At 40.7% G+C, this 20,283-nt stretch overlaps 1 protein-coding gene across 1 annotated transcript in view; it reads left to right on the top strand.

Moving 5' to 3' along the window:
- The window catches only part of stk32c (serine/threonine kinase 32C), a 123,814-nt gene that overhangs the window by 81,189 nt on the left and 22,342 nt on the right, over positions 1 to 20,283 (top strand). Inside the window, exon 3 of the mRNA XM_079248937.1 lies at positions 6,556 to 6,707. Coding sequence (XP_079105063.1) covers positions 6,556 to 6,707 — 152 coding nt within the window. The remainder of the gene's footprint in view (positions 1 to 6,555; positions 6,708 to 20,283) is intronic.

Here is a 20,283-nt window from a genome sequence, read left to right as displayed (position 1 = left end):
GCTCTTGTTTTTCTGTCAGGCAGCATTAAATGTGACATGGCAGGAATTGTGAAGCACCAGTACAGGAACATGTGAACCATGGTCACATGTAGATCTAAATGTGTAAATTAATTTAAGCCATAACTGTGAGGTTTTTTTTAAACTCTGCAGCCTGACAATGGTGGCATGAGAGGGCAGAAAAATGAATCCTGTAAAGCCAAACGTATCATATTTGGTACACAAAGTTTCTTAGAAGTTTTGCATCACTATATGGTAAAAACTTTGCTCCAAATCCCGTTAAATAAAATCTGATACTTCTGTCTCTTAAACAATACCAGGAAAAAGAAGATTATACTAAAGTAATGTGACATATGACATGGCAATAAATGGTAAATATCCCCCCAAAAAATGTTTCTGTTACCTTTGTCAAAGGGCCAAGTAAAGACCTCATATTTAAAATATCAGACTTTTCTGACCATTTTTTCATGGGTTGGGCTTTAAATGGTTAAAACTAGGAGGAAAGATTAAACATCTAACCTGCATGCTTAATCTTAAAGGTCAGTGAGCGCTGGTAAAGAAAGATGCAAAGAGATTAAAGTAAACAGAATCCAAATTTCCAAAAGCTTGGGATTTTGTGTAAAATGTGAATAAAACCAGAATGCACTGATTTCTTGAACCTGTATTTTATTCCCAGTAAAACATAAACAACATACCAGGTGCTGAAATTGAGATATTTTATCATTTCATGGAAAACATGAGCTCATTTTGAATTTGATGGCAGCAACACAAATGTAAAGAGTAGTTCCAAGGTGATGTTTACCATTGTATAGCTTCCTCTTTTCTTTTAGGGAGGAGAGTAGTTGCTGGAGTTTTAGGAGAGGAGTGTTGTCCTAGTCTTGTCTGATGCAAGATTCTTGCTGCTCAGAAATCCATGGCATTCTTGCTGAACTTTGTTGTTGTTCCAGATGTTTTCTACCAGTGAAAGGCTTTCATTCAGCACCTGGACTCTTCTCCTGTGAGGCCATGCTGTTGTGATGGATGCAGGATGTGGTTTAGCATCGTCTTGCTGAAATCTGCAAGACCTTCCCTGAAAGTGAGATTGTCTGGATGGGAGCAGGTGTTGCTCTGAAACCTCCATGTGCTTTTCAGCCTTGATGGAGCTTCACAGATGTGGAAACAGCCCACACTATTGGCACAAATGTAGCCCCATGTCATCAGAGATGCAGGCTTTTGAACTGTCCAAGTCTTCCTGAGCCATGCACTGATTTCCAGTAGAAAGTCAGGTTGGTTTTTAATGCATTTCTGCTGGAGATCAAAAAAGTCAAGAGTGTCCAGTTTTGACCTTAAGCCTTGTTCCCTGCCTACAAATATTCCTCCGTATTCTCTAAATGTTTTAATGATATTACACACTGTAGATCAGGGGTATTCAAATCCTTTACATTGGAAAGATCAAGAGTGACTTAGGGTGGATGGTTGTGGATTAAAAGTAAAAATTCATGTTGCAGCATGTGAAATTCACTATTCTTAGCTTATAGCACAATTGTACATAATAACCAAGTCATACCAAGTAATGTTGAAAACGAACACTATTTTTTTTATTGTGTTAACAGCCAGAAATTCCTGAACATCCAGATACGTAGGCCAGATACGTAACCAAAAAAAATTCTACTGCATTGAACAATCTTTCTAAAATCAGTAATGGTTATATAATTAAATACCACCTTTAGTGTTTCCCTTAAAAATCACTGTAGTGTGTAGTGCTCATACTGAGCAGGACATGCCTCAAAGTGACAAACCGTTTATGCCTCGGGCAAATACGTCCTTGTTACTGTGAAAAAGATGTAGAACAAAACTGTCATAGAAAGACATACGCTGTAATGAGTAACAGGAAATACAAAATTAACCCATCCATCACTGTCTCTGGCATACCTGTTGTAGACATGCAACCATGTGCATATTTTATGCAGAAGTAGACATGGAGCCTGTCAGAAACTGTGTCGTAAAATCACCCACGGCATCAGATTGACCACTTCTAAGAACTTGCCCAAGTGGCACTGTTCTGTGCCATTGACGCTGGAGTAGGATTTGTTGTTCACCTTTCACTCCTCTTCTGCGTACTTTGACAAAGGATGAGAATGCCACATTTCGTAATGTCAACTAAGTTTTTACTCTTTTAAAACTTTAGCCCTGTGATGGACCGGCGACCTGTCCAGGGTGTACCCTGCCACTCGCCCAGTGACTGCTTGGATAGGCTCCAGCTTCCTTGCGACCCTTAAGTGCACGAAGCAGTTAAGAAAATGGATGGATGTATACATTTTCTGCTTTCATATTAGGTGTAATATTATACTGCTTTAAAATCAATTTTTGTAAACAAAACAAACTACTACTACTACTACTACTACTACTACTACTACTACTAATAACAATAATAATAATACATTGAAACTTTCTCTTGTCACTGTGCCTTGTCACTATCTTTCACAATCCATCTCTGGCGTTTGACTTCGGCATCCTCTCACTTATTCTCTGATCTTGGGCTTCCAGATCTGAGCAGATAAAGAACAGCAGTGCTTCCCGACCACTACGTAATGCAATGTTGTTTTGTGGTCAGGAGGGGAAGCAACTATGAAAAAATATCAAAACAACTTTTTACACTGCTGGGAAAATCACAATTAAATCTAGAAAAGCACCCAGAGATCACAAACCTCTGCCAAGGTGGTCCTATCTCACAATGTTAAAGAACCCTTTAAAAAATTCCGGGATCCAATCGGTGATTCGGATCACCACCAAAATCAGATCAGTTCTTCCTTTTCACATTTCCAACAGCTCCTGAAAATTTCACAAAAACTGTCCATATATTTTTGAGTTATCTTGCACACAAACAAACAAATAAACAGTTAAACACAAGTAAAAACATAACCTCCGTGGCGGAGATAAAAACACAAAGACAGTGGGCCAAAACAAATCCCTTTGGACCCCACAACAGACAGGCCTGCTGTAAATGCTGGGATCTTCAAAGTCTTCACAGTTTTACTTTGAGGAGTATTTTCTGAAATAGTTCCACTATTTTAAATGTAGTTTGTCTCAGATTTGTGAACCTTTCCATCTGAGAGACTCTGCCTCTCTGACGTGCTCCTTTTCTGTTCGGTCATGTTATGAACCTGTTGCCAGTTAACCTAAGTAGTCATCAAACGCTCCAGTTTTATTTCTTCCTACCATTTAACATCCTTTATGTTTACGTCTGAAGTTTAGAGATTTATTATAGCCAGTCTTGAATCTTGGCAACAGTTGGAATTAGATTCACAAGATAACGTTTGATGCAGAAAGTAAAATGACAAAAATAATGGAAACCCAAACTCGGAATCGGAGAGGGAGCAGAAGAGTAAGAGCCGCACATTTTCGCTTTGTGGTTGAAGAATTCATGAGCACAATTACGTTAATGGTGTTTTATACTGTAATGGGTTTCTTGTTAATGCCTCATTTACCTTAGTGTTCATTTTTAAAACCTTTTTCTCCGTTATATAAAATGGAAAAACACTCATTGTAATGAAACAAATAAAGTAAAAATCTTTATAGTGTAGTGCAATTCCAGTGTAATGTGAACAAAACAAACAAATGCATTCTGAGGTAACTCATTTTAGACTGGCATGATGATATTTGTGAAAAATGCTGTAAAATGTATCTGCACAGCTGCATAAACATCCATCTGGATGGGAAAGAGACATTGCCTGCCAATTGGCAATTTTCTCTCGTTTTGTAAGAATGAAAGACTGAGCAAATGAGGAAATGACTGGTGAACTTCGCAGCCTTTCAGAGCTGAATGAAACGGCCGTCACACTGTAATGAAACCTGCGGGAGGATACAAGAAAAGTGTTGATAAGAAATTCTTTTTTACTATTTTATTTTTTGTCTTAAAAGGTGGTCAAATGCTGCATGTGAGTTTGAGGCATGTTAAACAGGGAACATGTGTTTTAGTCCTTTTCACCATCCTGACAGAAGAAAAATCTCCCAGGATAATTTTCATCAATGTAATGTAAATCACTCTTTGTTTCCTTCTGATCCACTGAAGCTTTTTACCAGCAGTATGAAAGGTCGATGTCACTTAATGCTTTTACAAAAGAGAACTTTTTATACATCTCAAGCTTTTGTTTGGAATCATTACATAAAAGGAGGTATATAAAGATTAAGTGGCATCTTGCAGCACTCGGATGACTTCCTAACATTTAAAACTTTTTAGGACTAAAAACTATGAGTCTATGTTTAAAAACTTTAAACATAGACTCAACAGCTACAGGCCCACCTTGCTTGGACCAGCTTGAACCCTTTTTTCTGCAGAACTGAACTAATGTTTGGTGTTATAGATTCAACAAGGTGATGGAAATTCCCTGTGAACTCATCGTCATGTTGAATAAAGCAGCTGGAGATGATGTGAGCTTTGTGACACGGTGCATCATCCTGCTGGAAGTTTCCATCAGAAGATGCTACACTGTGGTCATAAAGGGGTAAAACATGGTCAGCAACAACACTCAGATAGGCTGTGGTAGTGTGGGTAAACCAAGCCATGCTGGTACTAAGTGGCCCAAAGTGTGGCAAGAAAATATCTCCCACAGCATTACACCGCCAACAGCCTGACTTGTTTATACAAGGCTCGATGATTTCATGTTGTTTTCCAGCAAAGTCGGATCCTACCATCTGAATGGGGTGCTGAAATGGAGACGCATGAGACTTCATTACCGTAACCTGTGATTTTTTAACATGTGTTGATACTTGGAAGACAGTCTGAGTGAGATGTCTTGTACTAACAGGTTAAATGTCAACAAGTTGTCTTGACCATGTCTTTATAAATAAATGCTTGAAGTGTCTCCCATGTGATTGGCTGAATAGATATTTATTCTAACAAGCTTTTAAACTTGCGTATCCACTAAAGTGGCAGATGATTGTACGTTGTCATATTACCCTGGTTATGGTCCCCAGGGGCTAAAGAGAAATTTAAATCATTGATTGCCGGCAGATTGACAAAAACCCAGGAAAAAAAAACTGAAATCTGGAGAAGCTAAAGAGCAAAATATGCTAGATTTGGCAAAAAGTGTGGTTTTCTTTGGTAAGGTAAATTAAAAAATGAATACCATGGAGATAAATTAATTAGTGTAGTTCATTGAGACAATTGGATTACTTTCTTAGGCTTTCTTTCAAACAATTAGTCGTTTTAGGATTTCTAATAATAATAATAAAAAAACATAGATTAGAGCAGGGATGTTCAGCTCTGTTTCTTGAGGGCCACAATCCTGCAGGTTTTTCATGCATCCCTGCTTCAACACACCTGACTCAAGTTAATCAGTCATAGTCCAGAACTTCATAGGCTGATGGATCCATTTAATGTCAGGCTCGTGTGTTGGGACAGAGATATATTAAAAACCTGGAAGACAGCAGCCCTGAAGGACTGAATTTGAACACTCCTAGAGTAATCTTCCATTTATAGTGTGTAAATGTATTTTTTGCAAGTTTTGTTTGGAAAAAAAAACAACTCTGCAACAATATTCTTGGCTAGAGCTACTAATCAACTTCGGGATAATGTTAATGGGTTTAAATCTGTCGGCACAGAAGGTGACTTGCCTTTTAAGGCTTCTCTGAATATATAAAATTAAATCATCTTCCTTTAGGACCGTTTTTATGATTTTTACTGATCAACAGCTTCCTATTTCAAATGCTTCTCAACAAATCGAGGAAGGTAAAATGAGAGGATCCAAAAAGTGGTAAAAATAGTTATAATAATAATTCTTTGAATTCACCCAGCTGTGCTCATATGAGCTGCACAGGAGTTCCACCTTTAATTTCAGTCATGCACAAAACATCAGCAGGACTAAAACTGGACGGCAGCTTATTGCATCTGATGATGCCGATTTCTTTCTTATTTTTCTCTTTCATATAAATGAGATGCATATTATTATATAAAAAAAAATAGAACCAATTTCTGTACACATTGTTTTACATAGTTTCCTGATTGAACTGTAAAAACACTTCAGTCAAAAAAGCAGAATAAGTGACCCCACATATTGAGCCTTAAAGATCGGTCCCTCAGTCTGTTGGACTGAAGTATTATAATAGCTCTCACCTGTCTGGAGTTGTCCCGGCCCTGACCTTTGCCAGATGCCTCCTGTCCAAAACCCCAAAACTGGTTTTGAATAATTAACGAGGGCATTTGCTTGGAGGCGGCGTGGGCTACACGACTTTCTGTATTAGAGCTGCTCAGCGCATCAGCATTTTAAGCGCGATTGTAGGGTATCCAACCCTGCTGTCGTATTAATCAACAGCTGAAGGATGCTGTGGGCTGTTTTCAAAACATATTCTATTTGCATAGCTGCGTGGCCGCCTCTGTGGATCTGAAATCCGGCTTAAACGCCATCGCAATTAGATCTGTGTTCGCCTTATGTCTCAGTTGAAGCATTGTTTTTCTCTGTACAAATCTCTTCAATATGCTTACTTTTTCTGACATGTTTCATTTTTTTCTCCACCCCCCCGTTTCTTTCCCTTCTTCTTCCCCATTTTTCTCCAACCCGTCTCTTTTTCCTGCTGCAGGTATGCATTGTGCAAAAGAGGGACACCGAGAAGATGTACGCCATGAAGTACATGAACAAACAGCAGTGCATAGAGAGAGATGAGGTCCGAAACGTCTTTAGAGAGCTTGAGATCCTACAGGAAATTGAACATGTTTTTTTAGTAAATCTCTGGTGACTATCCTGTTTTTACACTTTCAGTGTGGTCTGCTGTCGCCTGTGTCGATCGCCTGCTTTGCCTGCCTGTGCATTTTGTACGCTCAGCCTAAAGAGATTCCCCAAAGACAAGTGCATGCTTCCTCTCAAAATCTGCTGCAGCCTTTAAATAGATGTACTGTTTGTGAATATTCCTGGTGGTGCACACACACATTTAGCACTAAGTGATATAAAAAAAAAAAAAAAAAAGTTTTGCTTAATTAAGGCTGAAAACTGATTTTTCCCTCCTGAAATCAGTACCTATTAGGTTAAGAAACTGTTTACACTGGAGATATTGGAAGCTATTAATTTAGAGTCTGGGCTCATGAAGCGCACATTTGATAATTACCGTGGTTTGAAATGACCTTAGTCTCCCCTCGAGTCTGATATGTGGGTGAATGGAGGAGGCTGTCATTACTAAACACAAATTTTTAGGCAGAACACATTTCTAAATGTAACAAAGAGAGGGTTGAAGGGGGGGGGGGGTGTGCGCTGGCACGACATTCACGGTGTGTTACACAAAAAGCACTTTACTCCTCTGTAATTGGCTGAATATTAATTGTGCATGTGCATATCTTCCCTGAGCAATCGCTGCCAGGATGTTTTGCCAGTCGCACCTTCCATGATGAATTGATTGCGTGCAGCGGGTGTGTAGATGAACCAGGACAAAGTCGTGTCCTGGGCTCGTTCCCTCGCTGAGCTCTGAATGATGTAAGTTCAAATTACTGTATACTTTCGCCTGCTAGAGAAGCTCCTCCACATGAGCAAACTGAAGGCATTTTAATGAGTCGTTGATCAGTATTATTATTTATTTATTTTTTTACACTTCCCAGCAGGAGTATCTGGCTGCCAGGACCTTCTGTGTTCTAGTTTTCCATGTGCTGGGCTGTTCCACTCTCCCGCACATCCTCTGCATCCAGCACTATTTTGAGTGCCCATTAGTGACAAACACACTATATCATTGCAGCTATGTGGGAATTAAAAGTTTCACACCTCCTCTGTGCTTGTGAGAAACTCAGAGAAGGACCGGTCTAGCTCAGAAAAACTCATTCCCTTGTCCAAGACTAAGAGTAAGAATTGTTTAGAAACTTTAAAGTGTTGCTTAACCCATATATGAAGACGTGTTGCACTGAATGGGGTTCAGATGACTTTTGTCGGGGTTGTATGAGTCGTACAGATGGCTACAGAGATAGACTTGCATGCTCTTTCATCCAGTTCTTCTGTTTTCTAACAATGAAAAGCTTTTCTTGCCACATGTTACACATTCTCTTTTCTCAGTTGTTTATAATATTGAAAATGACAACCATTAATCGGCTTTAGTAAAAAGTCATGATCTCGGTAGCTGCAAAACAGGAGACTTGAACATGGAAAACCTCTAGAGCAGATGATTTTCCATCAGTGAGAGATATTTTTTATGACTATCGTATGAACCATGAGCAATCAGTTATTAGAAATTAGGCAAATTTACTTTGATTAGCTGAATGAGAAAGTGTACAAAGACAGAAATTAAAAGTTTACTAGCTTGCTAACTACTCTGGAGAATCTGAGGTGATGGTGAGCGTCGGCTGGATTGAAGGAGATTGCAGCAGGAAGGCAGGTGAGCTGAGTGGGCAGCAGAAAAGAAAAGGCAGCTAAGACGGAACAAGAGTGATGTGAAACACGAAAGAAAAACAATGTCATCCAAACAAGTAAGCTAACAGTCACAATGAGAACGAACATTTCACAGTTCGTGGTGATGAAACACCAGTAGATGCTACACAGCATTTTTCATGATCAAATAGCGTAACTGGACAGAGGAAATGATGTGCCATGCGTGTACACAAATACATCAGCATGAAGACACAGACTGGAGAATCAGACCCCATGAAAGGATGACGGGTTGGTTGTTTCAAGTATTTTCCAAAATGTGGTATTTTCTGTGATCCTTGATATGGACTTTAGAGAGTCGTACCACCCAAGTTGTCCATTTTCTTTCATCAATATAACTGGGTGCAGGAACATTGCCTATGTGAATGGTGGTCTTTTTAATTCTGAATTATGGATTTGATATGTGTGACTGGGGTGAACTGGGATCTTCATGGAGGAAATATACACTCCCCACTCAATTGCATTAGATACACCTGCCAGTCTGATTGTTAAAGTAGCACTATGAGACTTTTTTTTTTTTTTACATCAAAACTTTGCTATCAAATGGGTCAGAGATGCAAAGTGATATTTATTAGGTAAACTTTTGGAGCTGTTGCTTGCCAGTATTGTCTTGAGGCTGAGAAACTGGACTTTGCAACTTTGTCTTTCAGCTAGTAGCATGTCATTACAGCTTCATTTCCCTTTACACACCGCATCAAACTCCAGCACTTCATGGCTGATTCGGCAAAGAAAGTCAAGAGGACATTGTTAGACAAGGTGAAGGGAAAAAAAGAGTGAGGAAGACAGAAAGAGATAAGATAAGAATCAATATCAGACTGACTTTCACTAGCTGGAGACGGCTCAAAGACTGAATTAATCATCGTTACAGGACACCTCACTGAATCTGCTAAAGTTCAGTTTCGCTTCTTTAAAAGAAATGGTTAATCATTCTGAACACACAACACATCCATCTATGAAGCAGATGGTCTTCAGCAGCAGAAGATGCACTCCTGTCAACTAAAAACAGGAAACTGAGGTTGCAATCCACGCAGTAACCAGAACTGGACAATAGCAGATGGAAAAAACGTTGCTTTGTCTGATGAGTCTCCATTTCAGCTCCACATGCTGATGGTAGAGACAGAATTTGCTGGAAACATCATAAACACATGAAACCACCCTACATTGTATAAATGCTTCTTGCTGCTGGAGGCTGCTGGAGGTATAATGGTGTGAGGGACATTTTTTGGCCCACTTTGGGTCACTTAGTACCAACATGACATGATTTACATACCACAGCCGCAGCCTGATGGAAACTTCCAGCAGGATGTTGCACCATGTCACAAAGTTCACATCATCTCCAGCTGCTTTCTCCAACATGCCGATGAGTTCACTGTCCTCCAACAGTCTTCACAGTCACCAGATCTCCGTCCAACAGAGCAGCTTTGGGATGTGGTGGAACGGGAGATTCTCATCAGGGATGATGCCTCATGTCAGTATGGAGCAAAACCTCTGAGGAATGTTTCCAAAAACTTGTTGAATTAAGGCATTTCTGCAGGAAAAAGAGGGTGCAAGCAGATAAAAATGTAGTTAATAAAGAGGCAGATCTGCATCTGCATGAGTTTGACATCAGAATATTTTATTGAGGATGCAACAACATCCAAATGAACCCCAGTGTTTTGTCATTTTTGCAAATACTCTCTGTTTTAGCGATGCTAGATTTGGTGGTGGTGGTGGTGGTGGTCTGCTTGTGTCTGGTCTTTGTAAAACACGTATAGAACACGTCAAATTTGTATCAGAAATGAGGCATCAACGAGGGATGCAGGAGAGAACGACACATTTTGAGCATGTTGCTGTCACTCATACATGACCGAGATATGCTGGGTAGTGTGTGAGAATCTGAAGAACAACAACTGTGGTGATATTTAAATGGTATAATTGCCAGACGAGTGCCAGACTAACAGGTTCTGCCATCAAATTCTAATTTAGACTCCAGGATTGTGCACATTTCTAGTCAAACACCGACTAAAAATTGGGTTTTAATTGGTTTCATGCTAATCAAGACCACAACTGCTTTGAAGATTATTTTCTGTAAAATATGTTGATCAATAAAAGTTAGGCATGAAGGAGAAGTTAGTTCTTTCTACTGTCTCTGCATATGACTGCATTATTATGTATTGTACCAGTAAGCATCACATTAACTGCATGCTTAATTTAGCTGCTGCTTGAGACAGTGTCTCCACCGGGCAGGTAATGAGATAGGACTGATGAGAACTCTGCTTCATTTTCTCTTTGTCTTCCTCACTGTATAACAACCAGGAAAGTAATTGGTTCACTGCGTGGGCACGCTGTTTTTCCCAAATCCTGGGAGATCTGACAGTTGCCTGATCCATTGGCTTCTCAAACAGAACATTACGATTTCTGGCACTTGGCATTTGGGCTTTCGGTGCATTATTAATGGATGTGCGAGGGACCAGCTGGGGCTTTTGGGAGGTGCCAATTCTCAATAGTAAACTATATGGGAAAAAAAAAAAGAAAAGTTAATCCAACCCGTGAGAAAATAGGGAGTGTTTTTATTGACAAGATGCCAGTAGTTAGTCTGACAATCAGAGCTGGAAACAGTGCAGGAAAATACACAAGGCTGCTCTAACTGAAATAATGACTCTCACAATCACAGATTGGGGAGATGGCGGATCATCAAGAACAGAGAAGAAGCGCAAAACAGCAGAGAAAGTATTTGGCATTGATTTGTTTAGTCAAAGAAGAGATGTGCAGACTAAGAGGATTTGTAAGATATCCTCCAGCTCATACCTACACACACAGGCACACTTTGTGTCGGGAAACTGGGTTCTGCTTCCATTGAGTCATCCTGAATTGTGCTGTGCTTTTGAAGCTCCTGCTTCAGAGGAAATGCATTTGGAAGCAACCCTGTGAAAGCCCGCACTGAATCCCATCAGTCGGGTAAAGGCTGCCTTAAGCACGGAGGATGTTAAGTCTGCAACCCACAGTAATTGCTGAGACCATTCCCTTCGTGCACAGAAGCCTTGTGTAGGAGTTGGGGGTACTCCAAATGGATTACTTCAGAGGTGGAAAAATTAACCAGCATCTGCTGCAAACTCCAAATCCACACAAATCCTTGTAAGGATTTGCTACACATGAGAAAACACAGATTTCTTCTTTCCCTCATTATGTTTGAAACTGTAAAGTTCAGAGGTCACGTCTTCCTAAAGAGAAGAAACATTAGATGTTTGTTTTGCAGCATTTTTTATGTGTAGGAGCTCCACAAATCTTTCCCATTGCCTGTTGTCCCTACATGTCCATAAAGGCATCGATGAATCATGAGCACCCGGACTGCAACAGAGCTGTAAGCGACTGCCACTAAAGAGTTGGAACAACAGCAGTCCCTCGGGCTCGCCTTAAAGATTTCTAAAGGTTGCAGGGTTGAAAACGAGGATGAGTCAGCTGTGGTGACTTCTGCATGCCGTCCATCCCCTCCATGAGTCAGAAAGCTAGCGGGGGCAGCGGTGAGGATGGATGTGTCTTATCCTGTTCAGCCTCCATTAGGAATATTGATTTCAGGCCTGGATGGAACAAGGCCTTTGGAGACCGTGGAACAAATCAGTCAGCAATTTTAACAAGACCTTTAATGGAGTGAAGGGCCAAAGGGATGGATGGGCAGCTGAAATGATAGATGGATGGATAGAACCGTATGTAGAGATGGAGGTGCAGTATGAAACAGAAAGTACAGATGGTGTTGCAGAAAACAGTCTCCAAGTTGTGTGAACACGAATGTTTTGGAGAATTTCTTTGTAGGAAGTCTTGAAAAGGGTTGACGGTTTGTCCATTTAGTTGGTTCACACTGTGTGAATCTTCTTGCTGTTGCTAAAGTAGATCGAAACATTTGTAGATGGAACTCACCGACAGACTGGTAGGTCCTCAGCTTCGTGCATGATGCTATACAAGGGTTTGCTTCATCTACTTTTGCTGGTATCAATGTTGGCCTACAGTCCAGTCTTTCCTTCAAATTTCTTAAGTCATAATCTCTTTGGACCTCTTTGAGTTTGCAGGTTGGTCAGAGATGCTATTAATCAAGAGGTCAGGGCGTAACTTCCATCTCTGAATAAAAGTAGTCATTATGATGTTTTTTTTTTTTTGTTCTTTTTTAAAGGTAAATTTTTTTTTTAAGGTAAATTAAAAGGCTGACTTTTAATTTACCTTAAATCCCTGTGGGGTTTCTCTCCGGCTTCCCCCCACCATCTAAAGACATCAGTCACTTTACTCCATTCCCTGTGAATGAATGTGAATGTGGGTGGTTGTTTACCTTTCTGTGTTGACCCTGAGATGGACTGACGACGTGTCCAGACTGTACACTGTCTCTCGCCTAGAAGCCACTGGGACAGACACCAGCCCCCCATTTCAACCCTGCATTGGAATAAGCACTATGGACAATAAATGGATGGAAAACCACATCAAGCAGGTGAATCTGGGAGTTGCAGTTGACATAGGCATTTATGGCATTACCAAGAGGTAACCTCCGGCAGTTAAAAGTGAAGCCTATACCAAAGTGCCCACAATTGCAGTTTACCCCTCATCCACTAGGGGCTCCAAAACAGCAAATCCCCATAGACTCTCATGTTAAAAAGGCAAACTTCACGCAGAAATAAACATGTTTACAGCCTGGTACAAAAATCCATTTTAGGTTTAATAGGTAAGGGTACCTTCATGACAACTGTGAGGGGGGTGAATTTTTTTCTAACTAATTTGTTCAGTAATTTCATCTCAAAATTTGGCTTGTTTAGGGGTGTGTCCTTTAGATTGACAGTGTGTCAGTCATCCACCATGATGTTTACAGCCCCCCTCTCAGTGCTACTTCTTTGCCCATTTTTGTATGTTCTGGGAGAGACAACACACGTGACGTTGCAAAGATGGTGACGATAAGAACCGCCCAATGAGCTTTAATTCAGCTCTTTAGAAACCTACGGGTGACGCCACGGAGGCTCCGTCCATCTCTTATATACAGTCTATGGGCATTGCTTGTGAGAGAGGGAGTGGATTTGGTGAACGTGCTTTAATGCTCAGGTATGCAGTCTATTTCAGTGGTATTTGAAGGACGACCGGAAACGGGACTATATTTGTCTGGTCTGCAGCTTGTTGCTGAATGAAAAAGATTAATAAAATAATACTTAAATTTTCCCCAGTGAAAGTGATCATGTTGGAACATGATCTGTAATATTTCTATTAACCTATGAAGATTTTTGTGAGTCATAATCACCATATAAAGTTCCTAAATAGGATTTAAGAATACATTTGTAAGAATGCTTGGCAAATGGGACCCATTTAGAGTAGGCCCAATTTCCATCCGCTTACAACGAACCATTATCACCTTGGTCTTTTTGCCAGTTGGGAGTAGATTATTCCTGCTGGATGACTCCGCAAAGACGTCCCCCTGCTCCATATATTCCCCACTCCTGCCCACCCCTGATACACCCACCAGAGAAGCCCTGTGTGATTCAGAGCTATTCTGGGAGGTTGAGCAGTTCAGTCTCATGCAGCACTCCATCCACAGATTATTTTGTCCCGGACTTTAGACTTTCTAAAAAAAAAAGGGCACATATTCCTTTTAAACAGGAACTTTTTTGTAGGACATGGCTTTCAAAGTGCACTACGTGAAACCAGGGCAGTGTAGGTGTTGTCTTCAGGCAACTGGTTGGAGTCTGCAGAGGGGCAGCGCTCAGTCACACCATTGTTGGAGGAATCCTCTGAGGAGCTTGCGAGTGTCTTGTGATTGAGTCATGCAGCCAGTCATCAACTTCATGTAGGCCGGTGAAACTTTTCAGGCAGCTTGGGCCAACAGCATCACAAGCTCGCTTTTTCCTCAAAACTGTTTCTCCTCTTCTGCTGTCCCCCTATTTCCCTCTCTGCTCCCTACCTCCCAGGGCTCATTTGTCATTGTGGCCTCATTATTTCAGCCTGTTCCTTGTGCTCCTTCCAGCCAGCTAACCCTCCGCTCTCACTGCTTTGACTGTCCCAACTTACTCCCGTCCTGGCATTTCTGCATGGCCTCCTCCTGGTTTTGAACAGTAACAGCTCTCCCCTGACCTCTAATAACTACCAGATGTTTGTTCATACTCCTTTGTGCTCATTAAAAAGCTCCACTCAATAATCTGTCATAATCACAAATGCAGGAGAACACATTAAATGACCCATTTCAGCATCAGTCTATGAAAGACTGGAAATAAAATCTTTATATCTGAGTCTGGATGGCTGTTTGGTCACTCACAAGTCCTCCAGCAAATAAATTTAAGAAGCACCTAGGCAAAGAGGTGGAGCTGAGACTGCAGCCGTGAGTGTCATGGTGGATGATTGACATCGAGCGAACTCCGAGCTTTCTGTAGCTAAAAGTTATGCAAGCTAACCCAGAGATAACAGGAGCTACCCAGCTAACGGAGGTAAGTGAGCTAAAGCTAAGTCACGTTGTTAATCAGCTAAAAACCGCAGTTGTTCTACGTTCTTCTGACTTGAAGCCGGAGATTGGTACCGGTCAATCAAAAGGACACGCCCCTAAATATGCAGAACTTCGAGATTAAATTACTTTTAAACGGGCGAGTTAGAAAAAATTCACTCCCCCCAACAGTTGTCATGAAGGTAAACCTGACCTATAAACTGAAAATGGATTTTTGAACCAGGCTGTAAACATGTTTATTTCTGCTGTGAAGTTGGCCTTTTTAACATGGGAGTCTATGGGGATTTGCTCTGTTTTGGAGCCCCTAGTGGATGAAGGGGGAACTGCAGTTTTATGCACTTCCGCATAGGCTTCACTTTTAACAACCAGAGGTTGCCGCTTGGTCTCATCCCCAAACAATAGATTATTTGGCATCCATCTTGCATTCTGAACTCTGAGCTCTGTCCAGCAAGTAAAAGTCAGTCTGATGTTGACTCTTGTCTGATCTCTTGCTCTGTCCATTTGTCTTTCTCATCTGTTCTTCCTCTGATAACATCCTTTTGCTTGTCTTATCTGAATCAGCTATGGTTTGCATGTTAGAATGTCCGGTGTGGTGATGTTCCTGCTAAAGTGTGATGCTGTGTGCAAAGCCAAACTCACCTGGAACATGACGCAGCATCCTGGAGGCAAAAACTGTAAAATATTCACTCAACATCATTTTATATTTATTCTTAAATACCTAATCAAATTTTATCTATATATCTACCCTAACTGTATCAGATACTGGAAATATTATAAAACTTTCTGTAAATCAGTAGAATTTCCATTTTTATTTCAGTACTTTTTTTTTTTTTTTAGCTTTTTACTGTAACTTGCTACAATTGAACCCAAGTTTTTGTACCTCATCCTTACACTTCCAAAAGATGTTTCCTATTTTACTTTCAGTGGGGGCTGCACAGATTAATTTACAGAGTTTCAGTAATAATGTCAGGTGGTCCGCTGTTTTTCCAAATGAGGAGATTCTGCAAAGCAGTTTAACAGCTTTCAGCGTGCTCACCTACAATACAGTTTGGTGGGTCAAGGCATTTAAGCCATTTTTCTGTTTTGCTAAATTTTTACAGTGAAGGAATGAATAGATGAATACCTTCATTGTCATTGTGTACAATGACAACATGATAGCCGCTCCTCAAACCTTTATACCAGATGATGCCACCAGCGACCGAAATTAACATACATGTTAAAAAACTGTAATCATTTATGTTATTAAACAAATTCAGCTGTTAAAATTGCAAATTAACAAAACACATGTAACTGTAGGACATCCAACTGTATCAATAAAAGTAAATATTGGACAGATTAAGTGAAAAGAGGGAGAGCACGTCTGAAATCAGAAACATGACTGCATCAGAGAAGAAAGTGTTTTTAGGTCTGTTTGTTGTAGCTTTGATGCACCTGCAGCATCTGCCAGAGGGCAGCAGGTTAAGCATGTGACATATGGGATGTGATTGGTCTGTGGAGATGTTTTGTTCCTGACAGAGGCAGTGGGAGGTGTAAACATCCATCAGCGATGAGAGAGGCCAACCTCACAAAGTTGTTAAAAGCTCTGGTTTACTTCTTTTTTTAAAACTGTACAGTATAATTATCATGAAATATAGAAATTATGCAGGATTCTGCTGATATGTGTCAGTTTGGTGTTTCGGAGAAAAAAAAAAACAAGGTGAAACAAATTCTGTCAAATGTTTTTGTCCTGTATTATCATGTATGCAAACTAATTGTTTCACTGCTTTTTCTTTTTGTTTGAAGTTTTTTGTTTTTTTTTGTCAAATGTATCTATTTACAGGAAGATAACCAAAACTTAATCACCTCATAATTTATAGGTAACATGGCATAACCAGACAGGCTCACAACAAGAGCCATAACTTTTGCTTTAAAGCCAGTTTATGCAACATTTGCATACGTAGATAGGTACTGTACGTTCATTTGAAACATCATTGCTTTCATACTCTCTTGAACCCCATAAGCTGGAATGGTTTTGAGTCAATACATCCACCAGAAGGCAGGAAGAGTTCAGAGTTCAGCTCCGAATTCCGACTTTAGTTTGAGGCATTAAACATTGGAGGTCATAATAATGTACATTCTTAGAAAAAGACATAAAAGGCGGCAGCATGGTTGACAGCGGTACAACAGCTATACGGCTCATCCTTACCCCTTTGGTCTCCAGAAGTACTACTCTGTTTGCTCCATCAGAATAACCACCTACAAGGGAAGTCCAAAAGTGGACAACATTATGCATGTAAAAAAGGCAGAGGAAAGACAATTATCCACATCTCTGATCAGCATTTGGCATAAATGGGCCTTTAGTTGTGCCAGCAACTGGATATCAACACTCGCCATTTTCAATGTGCACCATGGCTGAAATGTCAATGAAGCTCGAGAAGAAAAGAAACAGAGAAAGGGACAGTTCAGTCGCTCTTCTGTAGTTTTCCTATAAAGTATTAGTTCAGAGCTTTCCACCTTTATGTTTTTCATTTTGTTTTATCTTTCCCCAAAACTGATTCATTATGTGTCTAGACTTTTATATCCACTGTGTGGGGATCATAATGCCTTAATACAATGTCTGAATGGTTGAATGAAGCCTACAAACAGTAATAAATCCGCCCTCTAATACACTGTTGGTTTTTACACGCTTGATAGAAGTAAGAAAATTGGTTGCATTATGAGGCAAAAATAGTCAAAGGAGATACTTAAACCCTTTGTATTTTCTCATTTCTGCACACATGCTGCTCTTTAACCTGCTTCCACTGATACCAAGAGCAGAGTAAGTGTCAGAAAATCTCTTCAAACACTCTTTTCAAACAAGTGCCCTTCAACTAAAACGTCTCCCTTTCCCAGTGACAGCTCTTCCATTTGTATTCCTCTCATCTCCAAGATAGCAGGGGAGTCCTTTTACTTACATTCTGTCAAATTTGTGGAATTCACATTGGGCTTATTTGAAGCAAAGAATTGCCCAAAAAAACGAGGAAAACATTGTTTGTGTTTCCTCTTCTATCCTTTGTGGAAGCCTTAAAGGTGTCATGGCTGATCAGCGTCGGGGCTTTCATATGCTCCGCTTGCTTGCCCTTATCTGACATCTTGTCACCTCGGCGACGGTGAGGAAGGAAGTGACAACCAAAGAGAGCCCGTCACGGTCTTTCTCAGGAGCCCAGACATTTCAGCAGTGGACTCAGAGGATCGTTTTGCTGGGCTCAGAGATATCAAGGGGCCGCCTCCGAGGAAGCTCATCTGTCAACTGGAAGCCGGGAATCAGATTGTGTCAACGAGGTGATAAAAAGGTGACGGTGAGGAATCCCTGCCAAAGGCAAACAACATGCTGTGGTTGGCCATCTGGTGGGGTCTGCTCCGTGTTTTAACCGTGAAGCCGAGCCTTGAAGGGTCAGACCAGGCTGGTGTACTCAGGTTGTTGTAGGTGAGTGCCTGTGACAGCGGCACCAGCAGGGAACGCAAACGTAGGACCACTGGATGAAAATACTGATAAATTTAACTTCATTTCCAGTGAGGTTGAAAGTCCCATCCTACTTTTGCATCAGGTGGAATTTAATGTTCTTTTTTTTCCTTTACCATATCATGCTTTGTCATATTAGAAAAGAAAGGACTGGACTCCAGTTGTTTATTCCTTTTATCTCAGAGCTGAAGATGGAGTTATTTTCCTCGGCAACAAACTCAGCCCTCCCCGTTTCTCTCAAAGAGATTCAGGAAATTGCTCCTGAATATGAGCAAGCAGAATGTCCCAGTGAGAGTTCAGGTCCTCCGACTTAAAGATGCAGAGGAAACCTGCAGCTATAAATAGAATTCTTACCACCACAGTATAGGAGCTTCAATGAGAAATAAAATAGTGGCTCAGTAGCAGTTACATAAAGCCAGGTTTGATAGAAAAGAAATCACCAAGGCTCAGACTGTTTTCCCTCCTGGGGTGGTGGGAGGGGAGGGGGGCTTTTAAATCATTTGTCTGCCTTTATTTTGCTTAGATGACTAATTAGGATCTTGTGTCCTGAAAGAGTGTGTTCGCTCGTGTAATTTAATGTTTCCTTTCCAGTGTATGGGGCATAAATTGCGGAGCGTTATGAATCCCCTCACAGATCACTGTGGGGCTGTTTTAATTAGCTGTTCATGATTAGTAAGTCTGATTGACAAAAGTGTTTAGTGGACCACAAACGACCTCCAATTAAAGCACATCGCAAAAAAGAGATGAACTTTTGTCGAGCTCAAACTTGACAACCACTGCCTCTCTTAATAACTGGTATGTTATTGTGACAACTGTGGACGTTAGTCATGCTTAAAAGGATGGCAGGAAGAGGACGCTTGTTTGTACATTATCCGGCCCAAACATGCAGTATGCAACACTACGCTGGGCAGTTTCAGATGTTGCATAATTGTGTCACATCTCATCATTGCATCATGATGTATTTATGCTGCTATGAACAGTAAAAACCAAACCCTTCCCCCGATCACCAATAGTTGATACACTCAGAATGACCTAACTCAGGGATCACCAACTCCAGTCCTGGAGGGCTACCATCCTGCAGGTTTTAGTGTTTCCCTTGTACAACACATTTGATCCAAGTGAAAAGGTTCTCCAAGAACTTGTTGTCATCTTCTGCACCTGCCTGTTAATGAGCCATTGGTTTGGGCCAGGTGTGTTGTACCTGGAAAACAATAAAACCTGCAGGATGTTAGCCCTTCAGGACCGGAGTTGGTGACCCCTGACCTAACTGAACATATTTCAACTTTTTTTGGATTTTTTTTTTTTACCTTTTTTGTGGCTGAATGAATGTTTGCACTGTGGCTCCAGGTGAAAAAGAATTACCAGTGCTCTTGAAATGATTGCGAGCTATGACAAAGATGGAAAACAACACAGGAAGATTGACAGCTAACTAAAACTGTGAAAACACACATGCAGCTGTAATCAGCAGGTGTAGAGCGGGCCATTGCTCCACTAATCAGAGCAGCGGTTGCGTCCTTCTTAAATAACTCCACAAACAGATAAAAAAAAACCCAACAAAATCTAGTTTTGAAAAACAAACATGAATCCACGTTCTTCATGGTAATTGACTCGGAAGTGTTGACTTTACTCACCCTTAGAAAGAATGATGAAACAACTCTGCTGAATACCACACATCTGCATGTATAAATATTATAAATATTAATGAAACAAAGTTTGCAGACCCAGTGCTTGTTGTAGTTTGATTCATGCATAGAGCATGTTTTCATGTTGTGTTTGACAGCAGTGTCTGTCCTCCTGTGGATCCCCATAAACATGCATGTCATAAACGTTGCATATTAAGTACATTGTATGTAATGCATGAAAAGCATCTCCGTCCACATACTTGATAGCGTTTGCTCCAGTGCTCTCACTGTTCGCTTCTGTTTGTCAGCATGTGTTGAATGTCCCCTCCACTCACCTGGACAGGGTGACTGAATACCGTGTGGTCT

The sequence above is a fragment of the Telmatherina bonti genome (assembly GCF_933228915.1).
Source record: "Telmatherina bonti genome assembly, chromosome: 11".
In the NCBI taxonomy this organism is placed as follows: Eukaryota; Metazoa; Chordata; class Actinopteri; order Atheriniformes; family Telmatherinidae; genus Telmatherina; species Telmatherina bonti.
Note: the sequence above shows the minus strand (reverse complement) of the source record. Positions and strands in the feature narration are given on the sequence as shown.